Raw genomic sequence first — 13,974 nt, forward strand, 5'->3', positions numbered from 1 at the left:
AAGCCACGGCTCCTAAGAAAACTGTCCCTCACCGAGTCCCCGAAGTCTGTCGCAGGGGGCTTCTGGGTTTGCCATTGAATCCACCCCGGGGCTCCTTGTGCGGATGGGCACGGCCCTGAGAGGTGTGCAGCTCCCCCTGCACCAGCGCCTGGGGGTGGCCTGAGCCAGGGACGGAGCCCCTCACGGCATCCTGGAGGCGCCATGTGGGGATGGCGGGAACAGCCTCCAAGGAGGGCAGGCAGGGGCTCCTGGGGCCGCTCTAGGCGCCCCTCCACCGGGGGTGACCGAGTTCCAGCCAAATTCAGTGGCCTGTCGGAGCCCAGGAAGCACGGAGCAGGCACAGGCGGGGCAGCTGCTGGGGACCCAGAGCCTGGTGGGCGAAGGGAGCGGTGAGGCGGGGCAGCTCAGCCGAACGTGACCCTCCTCCCTGTTTCCCGCCTGCAGGATGGTCCACCTCCATGGAGACGCCCCACAGCCTCCACACCGCTGGGCCCCCCCGGCCTCCACTTGGTGGCCCCAGTCCTGACCCTGGGGCCGCTGAGCTGACCCCACTCTGAGAGCGTGGCCAGGCTGGCAGCATGGAGCCCTCAGCTCCCCAGACTTGGCCGAGGGGCTGCCCGGACTCCAGTGTGACCCCTGGCCTCTCCAGTCTGCACGCCCTGTGTGGTCACTGGCTCCGAGGGGCCATGTGACCCTTGATTGAAGAGCACAGTTGACCTTCCTCTCTGACAACCCCCTTTTTCTACGGTCGATGTATTTATAAATGGTACAGGATGAAGGATGGCGGCTTTCTGTCCTGGGCGCTGAGCTCTGGGGTTCCTCCCAGACGTCCTATGGGCTGATCACCCACGTGCAGCCTGGATGGGCCTCACCCAGCCCCCAAGTCTGTAGGGGGCCCGTCAATGCCCGAGAACTCAACAGAGTGCAGTCTTCACAGGAAACGTCACGGGGGCCTTGTGGGAGGAAAGGAAGTGGGGTCCGAGTGTCAGTCAATGAAGGAAACAGTGCCTGTCCCCTCCCCATATGCGTGTACCCTCCCCCCCCCCCCCGGCCCCCTGGGGGCCCCCCCCCCCCCTTTCCCCCCCCCCCCCCCCCCCCCCGGGCGGCTAGGCAGTCAGGCCAGGTCTGGGTCTGGCCATTAACAGCGGTTGTGTCCAGGGGCCCTTCTCTGAGCCCCACACCTTCTCGGAGGCGGCCTAGCCCATGTCATCAGCCCTCCGGGTGGGGGGCTCCATTTGGCCGGTGGCGCTGCTGCCCACCTGCCCCGGGAGGGCCTGAGCGGCTTCTCCGCTCCCTCTTCACCACGTAGATGCCACTTAGCGTTTCTCTTTGATTTGTTCTGTCTGGGACTCATGTGGTGGGACCTGCCAGGGGATGAGGGTCCCATCTGAGGTGACCTCGTCTTTTTTTAAAGATAAACTTTCTGGGTAACAGAAAGGCAGAGGGGACACTTGGCCTTGGTGCCCCCGGGTGAGAGCTTCCCCAGCAGGACCTTGAGCCCAGTGGGTGGGTCTGCAGCTGCCGGGTGCAGACACTTAACTTTCCTTGCAAGCGGGAGCGCGTCCCGCTTCCTGTGGAGCTGCCCTGGGAAGGACGGTTCTGGGGTGGCCGGCTGCACAGCCTGAGGCTCTGTTGAGTGGGGCAGTTGGGCGTGGATGACTCCTTTTCCCTCCGGTTGAGCCTGTGAACAGAGGCCACGCTTGGGGCAGCCTGCCCTGGCCCCTTGGCTCCCTGCCTCCCCTCCCCTCCCCCCCACCATGTGTTCATGGGTGCACGCATGCCGACGCACACACACACAGGCAGGGCGGCCGTGTCCCTCTCCTCAGCCCTCTCCTCTCACGGCCAGCACCCCGGCCTCTCGCCATCGATATTGTGCCAGTAACTCTGAAGGACAGGGTGCAGACTGGCCTGTCTTGTACTTGCGTGTGCTACCATTTGATGTACTCTGATTGGCTAGTTTTTGTTCGTTTTTACTGTCTATTTATAGTAATAAAATCATGCAGCAATATCCCACCCGCTCCTTCCTCCGTGTACAGCACCGCAGGACTGAGGCTTCTTGAGGTTTCTTGGGAGGCAGGACAGCTGAGTAGCTGGTGGCAGCTCTGACGCCCTCACAGCAGTGCAGGTGCCAACTTGTGGCTGCAGCCTCTGTTCCCTCATGTATAAGATGTCCGCGAACTACAACTTCCAGGAGGGCGTGAGGGCTGCTGTTATTACTCTTTTGGTCATCATCGTGCTGATTGTTGGGTTGGAGCAAAGGAGGGACCCTTGGGACTTGGCTCTGCCTCCTGAGCAGGTGGCAGAGCCCAAAGCCTCCAGGTGTGCAAGTTGCTTCAGCGAGTTGATTCATCCCACCGCCGTGAACTGAGTGCCTGCTCTGCCAGAAGTCAAAATGGGCAAGGCCCCTGGAGCCTGTGTTCTAGTCAGTGAGACACCACGCAAGTAATCCAAGTTTTCTCAGGTCTGGTTACTGTTAGGAAGAGAGTCAGCGGGTCACGAGATGGAGTTGATTTAACCTGTGGCTGCGGAGGGCTTCTCTGAGGAGATATTTCAGCTGAGCCTTGAATGCTGCCAAGGAGCTCTCCGCAGAAGCGCACCCCAGGCAGGCGGCCCAGCAAGTGCAAAGGCCCAGAGGCAGGAGTGGACCAAGTGTGTCCAGCAAGTGGCTGAAGCATCAGAGTTGGGGGTGTGGGGTGCAGACACCTTGTGGGGTAGTTTTAGTCAGAGGCTTCTAAGCAAGGGAGCAACTTTCTCCAGCTGTCATGTGGGGAATGGATTGGAGGGGCAGGTTTGGCTGCCAGGATGCTGGAGCCCAGCCAGGGCCCTCTGCTTGGTCTGCGCTCCCCTGCCCAGCGAGCAGCCTCCCCGTAGGGAAAGGCTGGGGCTCCAGAACACCCACTGCAGCACTGCCTGAACCACCACCCACCAGCAGGGCCCTGGCTCCTTTGTAGACAGAGTTCCAAGTAGCCTCCTCTGGTCCCCTCTGACTCAGGCAGCCTGTCCCTGCCCCAAGGAAGGCTTGCCACCCTCAGTTGTGCCTGCGTCTGGCATGGTCCCAGTGTGGGAGAAGGGCGCTCAGTGTCACATGGGTTCTTGCATAGGCTGCACTGGATCTCCCTCCACACTGCCCCCAAACCAACCCACCTCCTTTCTTAATGTCTGCGGCCTGGAGGTGGGGTCCTCCCTGAATTGGCCCTTCCCCTTGATAATCTCTCCCCTTCAGACACGGTTACCTGCCCTGGAATCTGGCTTCCCCTTGCCAGCTGTGGCTGCCCCACCTGAGCCCTGACCCCTGGCAGAGGGCCATGGTAGGGGAGAGCCTCTCTCTTTGGGTCCTTACTCCCCACGTCTGACAGAACACCACCGAGGACCCAACGTGAATGAGTTTCTGGCGAATCCTGCCAACCCTCGCCTGCCCTCTGCCCCTCTCCTTCTCAGCCCCGGTCAGGGCACAGAACTTGCCCTCGGCTGCATGGCCTTCCTGAGGCTGTGCCATGGCACCCATCCTGTGAGCACAGGCTGTGGTGCCTTCCCTCAGCAAATCCATGTCCACGGTGGGAGAAAAATGGAGCTTGGGCCAGCTGGTGGAGCGAGTGGCACCATAGGATCCAGGGCAGCCCCGCTACTGTCCCTCTGATGGCTGTTTCTGACGCTTCCGAGCCCTAGCAACTTCCTTCTCCAGTACAGACACCTGGTAAGTAACTCAGGCCCCCTTTTGCTGAAGCTTCACGGTTTTCTGTTGTGTACACTGGGTAGGAGGCAGTGGGAATCTTGGGTGGGATCCTGGCTCTCACAAACTGCTGGGTGCCCTCAGGCAAGTCCCATTCATCTGAGCCCCAGGTTCCTCCTCGGAATAAAGTGGGGGAGACCTTATTTCCTCCAACAGTACCTGGCTATGGTGTCTGACAGGCAGGGTACTTGGTGCGCTGGGCTGGGAAGCTCCCTGCCCCGGGATTTAAATCACTTCTGCCCCAGCAGGCTGGGCTTAGGGAGCCCCAGAACTCCTCACCATGCACCCAGTTCAGTGCTGGGTGTGGACTTGTACTGTGAGGGCAGTTGGAGCTTTGCCAGACTCTGCTTTCCTGCTCTTCTAGTCAGGCAGACCAGCAGTGACCTTGGATTCCAGTGTTTAGCCGGCTGCAGAACGATGGGGCTGGCGTGCGTGCAGGGGAGGGTTGTGTCCTCTGATCCCAGGGCTCAGCTGAGCCCCTTGGGGGAAGCAGGAGGCGCCCTCGCGTCCAGAAGCTGGAGCCGGCCAGGCCTGGAGCTGGCGGTGGGAAGCCCGCGGGGTGGTGCTCCCAGGCAGGCGCTGGGGGAGGGCCGAGGGCAAAGAGATCGCTGGGGCTTCTCCTGCCCTCTTCGGGGCGGGTAGTCTGAACCCTGACTCCGCAAGCACCGCCCCCACCCCGCAAGCGCCGCGCGCCCGAGGACCCGAAGTTCGCGCTCCACTCCTGCGAGCTCGGCTGTCGCGTTGCATCCTGGGCTCTGTGGTTTTCGAGGACCGTGGGCGGGGTCCGCTCGGGGTGCGCGGCTATTGGGTGACGGCTGGGGCGCCCGCAGCCATTCCCTTTGTGCCCGCCCCTTCCGCCCCGCAACGGAGCGTCGGAGAGCCGTGACGGGCTCTGCCCTGGTGCGCGTCAGCGATTGGCGGAGGGGCGGGGCCCAGGGGCGCGGCTGTCCGCGGATTGCTCGGGCGCGGCGGGGGCGGGCCCGCGCATGCACGTAAGGGCGGTGCACGGGTCGCGGTGGGTAGTGCCAAGATGTCGGCGGCGGCGGTTCCAGAGCTGAAGCAGATCAGCCGGGTGGAGGCGATGCGTCTGGGGCCGGGCTGGAGCCACTCGTGCCACGCCATGCTGTACGCCGCAAACCCCGGGCAACTCTTCGGCCGCATCCCCATGCGCTTCTCGGTGCTGGTGAGGACGCGGGAGGACGCGGGCGGGCGGGTACGGGACGCCACTCGGACCTGCGCCCGTGACCCGGCGCTCCCTTGCAGATGCAGATGCGCTTCGACGGACTGCTGGGCTTCCCCGGGGGCTTCGTGGACCGGCGCTTCTGGTCGCTGGAGGACGGACTGAATCGGGTGCTGGGCCTGGGCCTGGGCTGCCTGCGCCTCACGGAGGCCGACTACTTGAGCTCGCACCTGACCGAGGGCCCGCACCGCGTCGTGGCGCACCTGTACGCGCGGCAGCTGACGCTGGAGCAGCTGCATGCTGTGGAGATCAGCGCGGTGCACTCGCGGGATCACGGCCTGGAGGTGGGGGCCGCTGCTCGGGCCCCGCCCCCCGCCCCGGGGTTTGGCTCTGGCCCCGCGGAAGGCACCGATGGGTAACACGTCCCCCTGAGGGTCCCCTGGACAGTTTGGGAGGGTGTCGCTGTCTCCAGCTTCGGGGTGGGGAGAGGGACCGGGGGTCGGGTAGGGTGGGAGGGGGGCCGGGGCTGGGGCTCCCTCGGGGCTGTGTTCCATCTGCCTTGCTGCCTGCCATTGCCAATCCTGGGAGTGGGGAGTGGGATCGGTGGGAGGATGGGAAGGGGCGGTGCCTGCTCCGGGAGGTGTGAAACTGCAGAGTAAAAAGGAGATCTTGTAGGTCTGGGTTCATGGGCCGGAATCTCATGGTGTGAGGGATGAAGGCTCTACTTCTGGGTTTTATAGTCTGGAAGACTGGGAGTGGCACTTGGGGTGTTTGGGATTCACCAGGTGAAAGAGGGAGCATGGGGGTGTGGACTGTGGGGCTTCCTGCTAGTGGATGAGGGCTGGGACTTGAGAGTGGGATGTGCATGGGGATGGCCTTGAAACTTGCTTGGGGAAGAGAGGGGCTGCACCGCACCAAGGGAGCTGGCTGGCTTCTACCTCACCCAACCCTAGCTGGGTCTCCCATTATGTCCTTGGCAACCTGGCTGTCCTTCCCGTGGCCTAGCTGCTCACAAGCCCCTCCTGCCAAGGTCATGCCATCCGTGTGGGGGCCTGGTCCCAATCCTGATCTCCTCTCCATGCAGGTGCTGGGGCTCGTGCGCGTCCCACTGTACACCCAGAAGGACCGAGTCGGTGGCTTTCCCAACTTCCTGAGCAACGCTTTCATCAGCACAGCCAAGTACCAGCTCCTCTTTGCTCTCAAGGTGCTCAACATGATGCCCGAGGAAAAGCTGGCTGAAGCTTTGGCTGCGGCCACAGAAAAGCAGAAGAAGGCCCTAGAGAAGCTGCTCCCATCTTCCTCCTGAGGTTGCTCCTGTGCCTTGTGTCTGTCGCCCTCCCGCTGGCTCTCTGTACCCGTGGGCTGAGGCTGGGCCCTCCAGCCTCATTGTGGGAGTGTGTCTTCTAGCATGTTCTGTGCTTGACCCATTCCGACTGTGTTGGGGAGTGGGCACCTCCTCTTCTCCACTGCCCAGAGCAGTTACTGGGTGGTGGCCTGGGTGCACCCACTCTAAAACGAGCTCTCTGCGTGCGTGTCGTGGGCTGGTGGAGCCCCAGGTGTTTCCTGATGGCCTCAGTGGATAAGTGCACATGCACTTGGACCCTGGAGAAGTTGCTTTGTTCTCATGGCAGTTTTGTTCTTGTGGAGGCCAACTTTGGGTTGACGCCATCCTGCGTCCTGCCCCGAGCCAGCCCCAGGGTCTGGAGAAACGCCAGCCCAGGATAGGAGGTTATGTTGTGAATTTTGGTTGTTAGCTTTATTTGTGGTGAGTTTTCAAAGCAGCTTTACCTGCTCTGTCTTGGGCCCTGTCCCTGCGAACAGTCAGGGCCGTGGGGCCCAGGTGTACAGGGAGCTGCTGGAGAAAGGACAGTAAAGTTGTGCCTCCGCTGTTCTGTGTGTTCTTCAGTCCTGGCTACAGGCCTAGGGGTGGATGCACGAGGGTGTCCCCTTCCCCGCCACCCAGGGACCTGAGGGCAGGGGCCGGGCATAAGAGTGGGGCTCTGGGTACCATTCAGGTGGAGCTGATGCAGGCCTCCCCTCCCAGGTGGGGGTGCCAGCCACCTCCCCGTGTTGACTGTGGCACTGCCAGCCATGGACTCTTCTGGGCCATGGGCCTGGTCTGGTGGTTTCTTCACTGAGACTGACAGTGTGACGCCTCTCCCTGATCCTGGTGGCTCTGGTGGCGCCTGGGCTGAGCCCACTGCTGCTTCCTTTGAGAGCCTCCCCTCTCTGTTCCCAGCACAGCCTGCAGGCACCTCCAGGAAGCAGTCTGGCAGCACTGGCCAAGCGTGCACAATGACAACAGCAGAGCCACCACAGGACAGGAAGGTCACCACTGGCGGTCTCCTATGGCCCTACGTCTGGAAAGACTCCTCAGCGAAGCTCACAGTTTCCACAGCGCCGGCCTGGTAAGGAAAGCAATGCTCCCGGCCCAGCCTGGGTGTCCCATCTTAGAGCCTCGACGAAGTGGCTGGCACATGTGGGCAAGGACACTCTGCTCTGTAAATAAAACACCTGTACTTGCTCCTCTCTTATTTCTGGGGCCTGCTTCGCTCTCCAGGTAGCTTTGTAGAATCATGGGGGTTCTGATGCAAAGGTGGCCCTAGTTACAGGCAGAGGGATGGGGCAGCAGGGATCACCCAGTTGGTCCTGCCCTGAGCATGGTGCTCTGGGCGAGGGCCCTGGCACAGCTTTCCTCTTGCTGTGGTTTATCAGCCAGTACCTCAGGCCGTGGGACCAGAACTGAACCCCTCACCAGCCAATCTTAAACTTTATTTTCCAGCAAATGACATATGCTGCCCAGGCACCCCGCCCCAGTCCTCACCTGTCTGGGCGAACCTCAGTGTGGCACCTGTGGTGTGTGGGGACACGCTCTCCCCAAGGCCCTGCCTGCTCTGGGCCCCACTCCCGGGTCTGGATAAGAGACCCTCGTCTTGCCTCAGTGCGGGCCTTGCTGCCCTCGCACCGGCCACAGCCCCGTCCTGTCTGCCAGCTGCTCCTGGGGCCCGATCCTCTGGCCCTGGCCACTGCAGCTGCCCGCTCGCTGGCCTCCTGTCCTCTGGGCACACAGCTTCAGGGTGGATCAGTCACCCCACGTCAGATTCTGAGAAGGGAAAGGGAAGACTGAGGGGGGCGCTCGCTCGGCTGCACAGCTGCCCTGCTCTTGGGGCCGAGGTCCTGGACGGACAGACACTCACCGTCCCCCTGGCTAAGGCTCCCGCCAGTTCTCCTTCCCGTTCAGCACTTGCAGCTTCTCCAGGCTCTGGGTCACTAAGCATAGCACTCGCCCTGAGAATGGGGGCAGACAGTTACTGCTTCGCAGTCTGGAGGGCTCGAGGACACAGGAATGGATGACTTTGAGGGCTGGTGGGCTGTCCGGCCCCCTGGACTCACCCATCTCCCGGACTCGATCCTCCAGGGCTCCCGACAGCTGAGGGAGGCTCAGGGCCTGCAAGGCGGCCTGCCAGCCTTTGGAGTCTGCAGGGCAGAGAGCTGAGTAGGCCTGGGGTCTGTGCTCACAGGCCCTGCCTCTCCATCCTGAGCCACTGCGACCAGGGGACGCCCCTCCCCCAACCTTTGGTGCCATACGTCCCCCTCATTATATCAGAGTGTTCTCCTCCCACTTGTGGAGCAAAGCGCTGACGGCCGGTCAGGGCTCAGCCACAGGAATGTGTGTGAGGGCCCCTGCCTACTGCTGGGCTGTGCCCTGGGGGGGCCCAGCCAGGGGCTGCAGAAGTCACTTGAGGTCTTGGACAGTGGAGGCAGCCATGGTCCAAAGGCCACCTGGAGGGACAGTGAGGACATGGGCTTGGGCACGTGAGAGGATCTGGGGTGGGGTGGTGTCAGTGTGATAACTGCACTGAGACAAGTGGTAAAACCCAGCCTGGGGAGGTGTCCCTGCCTTCTGTCTACCTGTTCTGGGTCCAGGACACTGCTCTCCTTACCAGCTGTGGGGAGGCCTGGGCCCAGCATGGCCTCGAGCGGGGATTCATCCTGCTGCACTCGGGCGGACAGCTCAGCTTGACAGGCTCTGCCGGACACGAGAACCAATCTCTGGTGAGGGGAGAGGCCAGGCGATCGCAGACACCCTTCTCCCAGAGTGTGAGGCGGGGCTCTGCCCTGTGCGCCCTGCCAGCCTGTGCCTGCGCGGCCCGGGCAGAGAAAAGACCCACACGGGGCCCCTCTGCTGCCTGGTCTGCCCTGCAAGGAGGGACAGCCAGATGAAATTGGGGTGGCGGTGACTCCAGGAGGCCCTGAAAACAACCCATTCTTGGAAGAATCTGGAGGAAACAGTGACTTGGCCTGGCCCTGGCCCGGGGGCAGCTCGGACACCCACTTACTGCAGCTGGTCCAGGACAAGTGCAGCGTCCCGGGCCAGGGCCCAGGTCTCCTGCAACTGTGCGTGGACGTCCTTGCGGGCGCCGTCCTGTTCCAGGAGGCAGCTCTCCACCACGGCCCGCAGCTCCTGTTCCTGTGACACCAGGCCCCGCATGGCCTCCACCTCCTCACAGCGCTGCAGCGGGAGAGGCAGCAGGTGCAGCAGGCTGGTTCGGGGGTGGGGAATGACCACTCGGGCAGGGTTCCCCCACCCCAGGTTCCATCTCCGCCGTCAGACTGCCTCCTCCTCTCCTGGCCTGGGGGGACCTGTCTCCACCTTGGAGCCCCCCAGGCCTGGGCCCTTCCTGCAAGCCCTGTGGTGTGCGCTGCTGACACCCCTTCTCCCTCCTGTGCCCACCTGTGCGCCCCACTGCATCCGAGCCATGATGCCTCCTGGCCTCGCTATCCTGTCACCCGCCCTGGCTGTTGCTCTCCGCTGATTCTGGGCATCTGTCTCCACTCTGTGTCCTTCTCTGCACATCCCCTGCCCCAGCTCTCTACTTACTTTGTGCAGCTGGATGGCAAGCTCCTGCATCTCGGCTTCAAGCCGGTCGGCGTAGGCCAGCTCCAAGGCATCACTGGGGGGGCGGGCGCTGCTGTGCCAGCGGGCGATGGCAGAGGTCATCTTTCTCTTGGGCCCAAACAACCTACAGCAGGGAGTGAGAGGACACGGATCAGCACCCGCTCTATGTGGAGGTTCCGTGGGCCGTCCTTCTACTGAGACTGTCTGCTAGAAAGATCCCAGCTTTGAAGGGGGAGAGTAGCCCCCAGGATCCTGGGACAGAAGACAGAAAGAATCGTAAGGAGTCGTGACCTTCCCACCCTGCCTGGCTGCTGCTTTCACTGGACAGGGAGCTGGGGCTGCTAGGGATGCTCTCAAAGGTGGACAGTGGAAAATGTCAGGGTGCCCTGAGCACAGCAGTGTCTGCTGGGCCAGCTCGGGGCCTCGGGACCCAGGCTGCCTGCACCTGAGCTGGGAGCAGCTGTAGGAGTGGACAGCTGACAGCAGGGAGAAAGCCGGCCACTGGACAGGAAGGGTCTCCACCCAAATGCTGGTAGCTGCACCTCAGCTGGTTCCTGGGCATCGTAGCCACAGAGGCCCTGGGACTCACGTGATGCCGATTTCCTTCAGGTCGCTCTCAGTGAGGGTCAAAAAGATGCGGAGGTCCACGTCCTGCTCCTCAAACACCTGCAGGTATTTGAGACAGCCAATCTGCTCCAGCAGTGTGGCGAGGTCCTAGAGGGTGAGGAGCCAGGGCAGGTCAGAGGACAGGCAGGCCACGAAGACGTGGGGACAGGAAAAGGCCTGTGCTGCACACAGAGCTGCCTTTCTCCTGCTGAGCACCTGGCCTGGCCTGAGCTCTGCTGACTCCCAAGTTCGGCAGAGAGCCTGGGCTGCCCCCTGTGTGTCCTCAGGCAGGGCAGGCAGGGCGTCTCTGGACCAGTGTCTTCACTGCAGCAAGAAGCACACCCTGGCAGGGTGGCAGGTCTGCGGCAGCAGCTCCTCTCGGTCTCTGCTGACCCGGGACTCTTCATTTTTCCTTCACTCTGGGGGACAGTCTTTGCTGGACGTCGCACTGTTGGTTAACATGTCGTCCCATGTCTTCTGGTCCCTGTGGTTTCTGATGAGAAATACGCTGTTAATTGTCTGGAGATCCCGTTGTACGTGCTGAGTCACTTGTCTCTTGCTCCAAGATTGTTTAGTGACACTCTGATTGTGATGTGTCCAGGTGTGGCTCTGAATTTAACAAACTTAGAGCTCATTCAGCTTCTTGGATGTGCAGATTCATTTTTTGATCAAATCTGAGAAGATTTGGCCTTTTTTTTTTTTTCACTGAAAACTTTTTTTTTGGCCTTTTGGATAGAAATGGGAATTTATTTGCCAGGAAGGATGATCCCATGGAACCAGTGCCGGACCTCCTCTTTGCTAATTCTGTGTTTGGTCCCGACGCAGCCTGCCCTGCACTTCTTGTCTGCGATGCTGAAACCTGGCCTCCCCAGCACCACGTAGAGGTCCAGGCTGTAGGTACCAATGCCTGGTGTTTGATCCCCAGATCGACGTGTTCTTGGATCCCCAAATCAAAATTTCCAGTATCTGAGAGATTATTTTTTCTTAACTTGCATTCTCGCACCTTTAGATGTTTCTCCAGGATTTCTTCTGCCTTGGCCCCACGGACTGTGCAGTGGACGGCAGTCTTTTCATTTCCCCTGATAAGATTTGGCTATTTTAAAACATTTTTTCTACTTTTCCCTCCCTCCTCCCCAGGAACACCATTACGTGCACGCTGTTACACTTGCTGGTGTCTCACAGGTTTCTGTTCATTTTTCCTCATTCTTCTTTATCGGATTGGATAACCTCAAGTGATCTATGTTAAGTCTTCTGGTTCTCTCTTCTGTGTGCTCAAACCTGCTGTTAAGCCCCTCTAGTAAAATTTTCATCTCAGTTATTGTACTTTCAGTTCCAGAATTTCTATTTGGTTCATTTTTATTTCTATCACTTTATTGATATTCTGTATTTAGACATGGTTTCCTTTAGCTCTTGGAACATATTTTATTCCTTTTTTTGTTTCTGTTTTACAAACCCTGTGTCAAGGGCTGACTTTCAGGAGATGGCAGTGACAGAGCTGCTCTGCTACGTAGGAAACCCCGACCCAGAAGCAGGTAGCTTCGCCCCACTGGCTCCTCTGCCAAGCACATACACCAAATCTTGGAACATATTTAAAGAAGCTGATTTAAAGGCTCCAATCGGCATGTGTTTAAGGTATGGAGAGGTCAGCTGCTCACCGAGCCTGGGAACACAGGCACTGGAGAAAGCTCGCCAGAGGGGCTGCGAGGAGAAACCAGCAAAATCACAGGCTTTTAGTGAAGAGCAGAGCTGTGCCTTTAATAAATGGCAAATGCTGACCTCTCTTCCACCTCTGTACCACTTATGCCCGCAGAGGGTGGGAGAACACACTAGGCAGTGGCGCTGCTGTTGTACCTGTAATCCTGGACAAACTGCCCAGTCAGAGCAGCCACGATGAGAAAGGCAGCAATTAAGTTCTCATTAAGTCCCGACTAAGTGCCACTTTGCCTCTGCTTCCCATGCAGCTTGTCACTGTCACCTGAAAGCAGCTCTGTGATGCTGGTCCTGTGTTTCTCCTCCCCAGGCTCAGGGAGGCTGAGCTGAGCATGGAAACCAGGGGGAGAGACGGATCCCTCCATGGAAAGGAATGAACAGAAGCCCAGCAACTGGCTCCTCTCACCATTAGGAATCCTCTCAGCCCGAGTAGCTTTCTAGGTCGTGTGGAGAAAACCACCCCACTCTTTTCTCTCAACAGTGCCGGCCCCATGGGAAGTACAAATAAATGCCTCACAAATCACAAGAAGCCCCACGGTCTTACCTGGGGTCCTGAGTAGGGGGACCTGTCAGTCTGGGGGATCAATCTTGGGGCACAGGAAGTCCCGGTGCCAGGAGGCCACTGGCTGTCGCTGCTGCTGTAACGATTCTTGGTCTTCACGTAGCTTTTAGTTTGTTTGCGAACCGAGCTTTTCCGCGCATGATCCGAATCCTGTGGTGAGAGGTGTGTGTTTAAAGCAACTGCGGGGGCTGGCAGCTGACATGCTGCATCCAAGCTCTGCTCCCTGCCCCACCGCCAGTGTATGCGGCTTCCTCTGCATGCTCCCCTCACGGTGGGGAAGGTCTGAAACTTCCCGTAACTCCCCCGCCTGCCAGAGGCCTCCCCGGTGGCGGCCCCCGTGGCACTGCATGGACACGCTCACCTCAAGTGAACTGCTAGGCAGCCCCCACGACGCCGGGGGGGGGGGGGCGGGAGGAGGGGGGGAGGGTCACCTCGTTGCTCTCCAGGGAGGCCTCGCTGCTGAGTTCCGGGGCCCGGGCCAGTCCCTCACTGCTGCTGCTGCTCCGCGCGGCCCCGAGGTGGGCACAGAAGACGTGCTCTTCTGACAATGGCGAAGACGAGGACGCCTGACCACAGGCCTCGCCCATAGCGACTCCCCAGAGCCCTGTCCCCGAGCGGCTTCAGCCACAGCGCTCCCCGGCCCCTCCAATCGTTCACTGTTTGCTTCTGCTTCACGCCGACTGCCGGGCCAGGCCCTTCCTCTCTAGGCTCGGCAGGGTTTGTCTGCTCTGTTCACCGATAAATGCAAGCATCTAGCCAGTGCTTGGCACACAGGACACTCGGTAAACAGCTGTGGAATGGACGATGCACATAACATACGAAGACATTTCCTAAGGACTTACCAGTCAAGAGGCTAAGCCTGTCTGTCTGGACTGACTCCCAGATCCTGCTCAGAGACCCTGGGTGAGAAGTCTCCTCACCTGTCCCCACGCCAGATTATAACTCTCCTCACAACAGCCAGAACCTTCTCTAACCTTCACCCTCTCCTCTGCCGGATGGACCCATCACAGGGCCACGGCCCAGCTGGACTGGTGGCGGGGGGGGTGTGCGTACCCCGGCTGCTGCTGCTGCTACTCTCCACATCCCGCTCATTGATGGGGGAGGTGACGTCCCTGTAGCAGAGGCCCCCCTCTTCCAGGGGGTTCTCATCGCTGCTGTTGAAGGTGACGTAGCCCCGTGGAGGCACCTGTTCTGTGGACAGAATGGGGCACGTAAATCCACACGCATGCATAAGGAAGGACGAGTTCTTCCTTCCACACACAACCACCACCTCAGAGGGATCTCGG

At 60.4% G+C, this 13,974-nt stretch overlaps 3 protein-coding genes across 18 annotated transcripts in view; 2 read left to right on the forward strand and 1 right to left on the reverse strand.

The window, feature by feature from the left end:
- Positions 1-1,072, forward strand: part of MGRN1 (mahogunin ring finger 1) — a 58,123-nt gene extending 57,051 nt beyond the window's left edge. For all 6 annotated transcript variants that reach the window (XM_029221578.1, XM_029221579.1, XM_029221577.1 and 3 more), the window contains one exon: positions 445-1,072. In XM_029221578.1, coding sequence (XP_029077411.1) covers positions 445-557 — 113 coding nt within the window. In that variant the 3' untranslated portion in view covers positions 558-1,072. The remainder of the gene's footprint in view (positions 1-444) is intronic.
- NUDT16L1 (nudix hydrolase 16 like 1) lies at positions 1,065-7,374 on the forward strand. 2 transcript variants are annotated; one of them, XM_029221581.1, is made up of 4 exons: positions 1,065-4,913; positions 4,994-5,254; positions 5,995-6,217; positions 7,150-7,374. In XM_029221581.1, exons 1-3 carry the CDS (start codon positions 4,761-4,763, stop codon positions 6,214-6,216), a joined length of 636 nt encoding a protein of 211 aa, XP_029077414.1. In that variant the 5' UTR covers positions 1,065-4,760; the 3' UTR covers position 6,217; positions 7,150-7,374. The 2 variants fall into 2 exon arrangements, with proteins under 2 accessions (XP_029077414.1, XP_029077415.1); XM_029221582.1 differs by having other exon boundaries at positions 7,155-7,314.
- Positions 7,375-7,758: 384 nt separating this feature from the next.
- ANKS3 (ankyrin repeat and sterile alpha motif domain containing 3) overlaps positions 7,759-13,974 on the reverse strand; it is a 29,980-nt gene continuing 23,764 nt past the window's right edge. For 2 of the 10 annotated variants that reach the window (XR_003793276.1, XR_003793278.1), the window contains 10 exons: positions 13,742-13,879; positions 13,120-13,229; positions 12,671-12,838; positions 10,400-10,524; positions 9,793-9,934; positions 9,251-9,423; positions 8,855-9,110; positions 8,304-8,387; positions 8,108-8,198; positions 7,864-8,033 (listed from right to left, as the gene is read on the reverse strand). Coding sequence is in view for 7 of the 10 variants with exons in the window: in XM_029221566.1 (XP_029077399.1) it covers positions 8,514-8,940; positions 9,251-9,423; positions 9,793-9,934; positions 10,400-10,524; positions 12,671-12,838; positions 13,120-13,229; positions 13,742-13,879 (1,283 nt within the window). In the remaining 3 variants the exon portion in view is untranslated. The other 8 variants (XM_029221566.1, XM_029221568.1, XM_029221572.1 and 5 more) reach the window with 7 other exon arrangements.

This window comes from Monodon monoceros, unplaced genomic scaffold (genome assembly GCF_005190385.1).
Source record: "Monodon monoceros isolate NGI ecotype Baffin Bay Population unplaced genomic scaffold, NGI_Narwhal_1 Super_Scaffold_13, whole genome shotgun sequence".
Lineage (NCBI taxonomy): Eukaryota > Metazoa > Chordata > Mammalia > Artiodactyla > Monodontidae > Monodon > Monodon monoceros.

What these genes read in the sequence shown, in the direction of transcription:
- NUDT16L1 (XM_029221581.1), top strand. Translation starts at nt 4,761, where the DNA reads ATGTCGGCGGCGGCGGTTCCAGAGCTGAAGCAGATCAGCCGGGTGGAG. An exon ending in CCATGCGCTTCTCGGTGCTG is followed by an intron (nt 4,914 to 4,993) that starts GTGAGGACGCGG and finishes GCTCCCTTGCAG; the next exon opens with ATGCAGATGCGCTTCGACGG. An exon ending in CGCGGGATCACGGCCTGGAG is followed by an intron (nt 5,255 to 5,994) that starts GTGGGGGCCGCT and finishes CTCTCCATGCAG; the next exon opens with GTGCTGGGGCTCGTGCGCGT.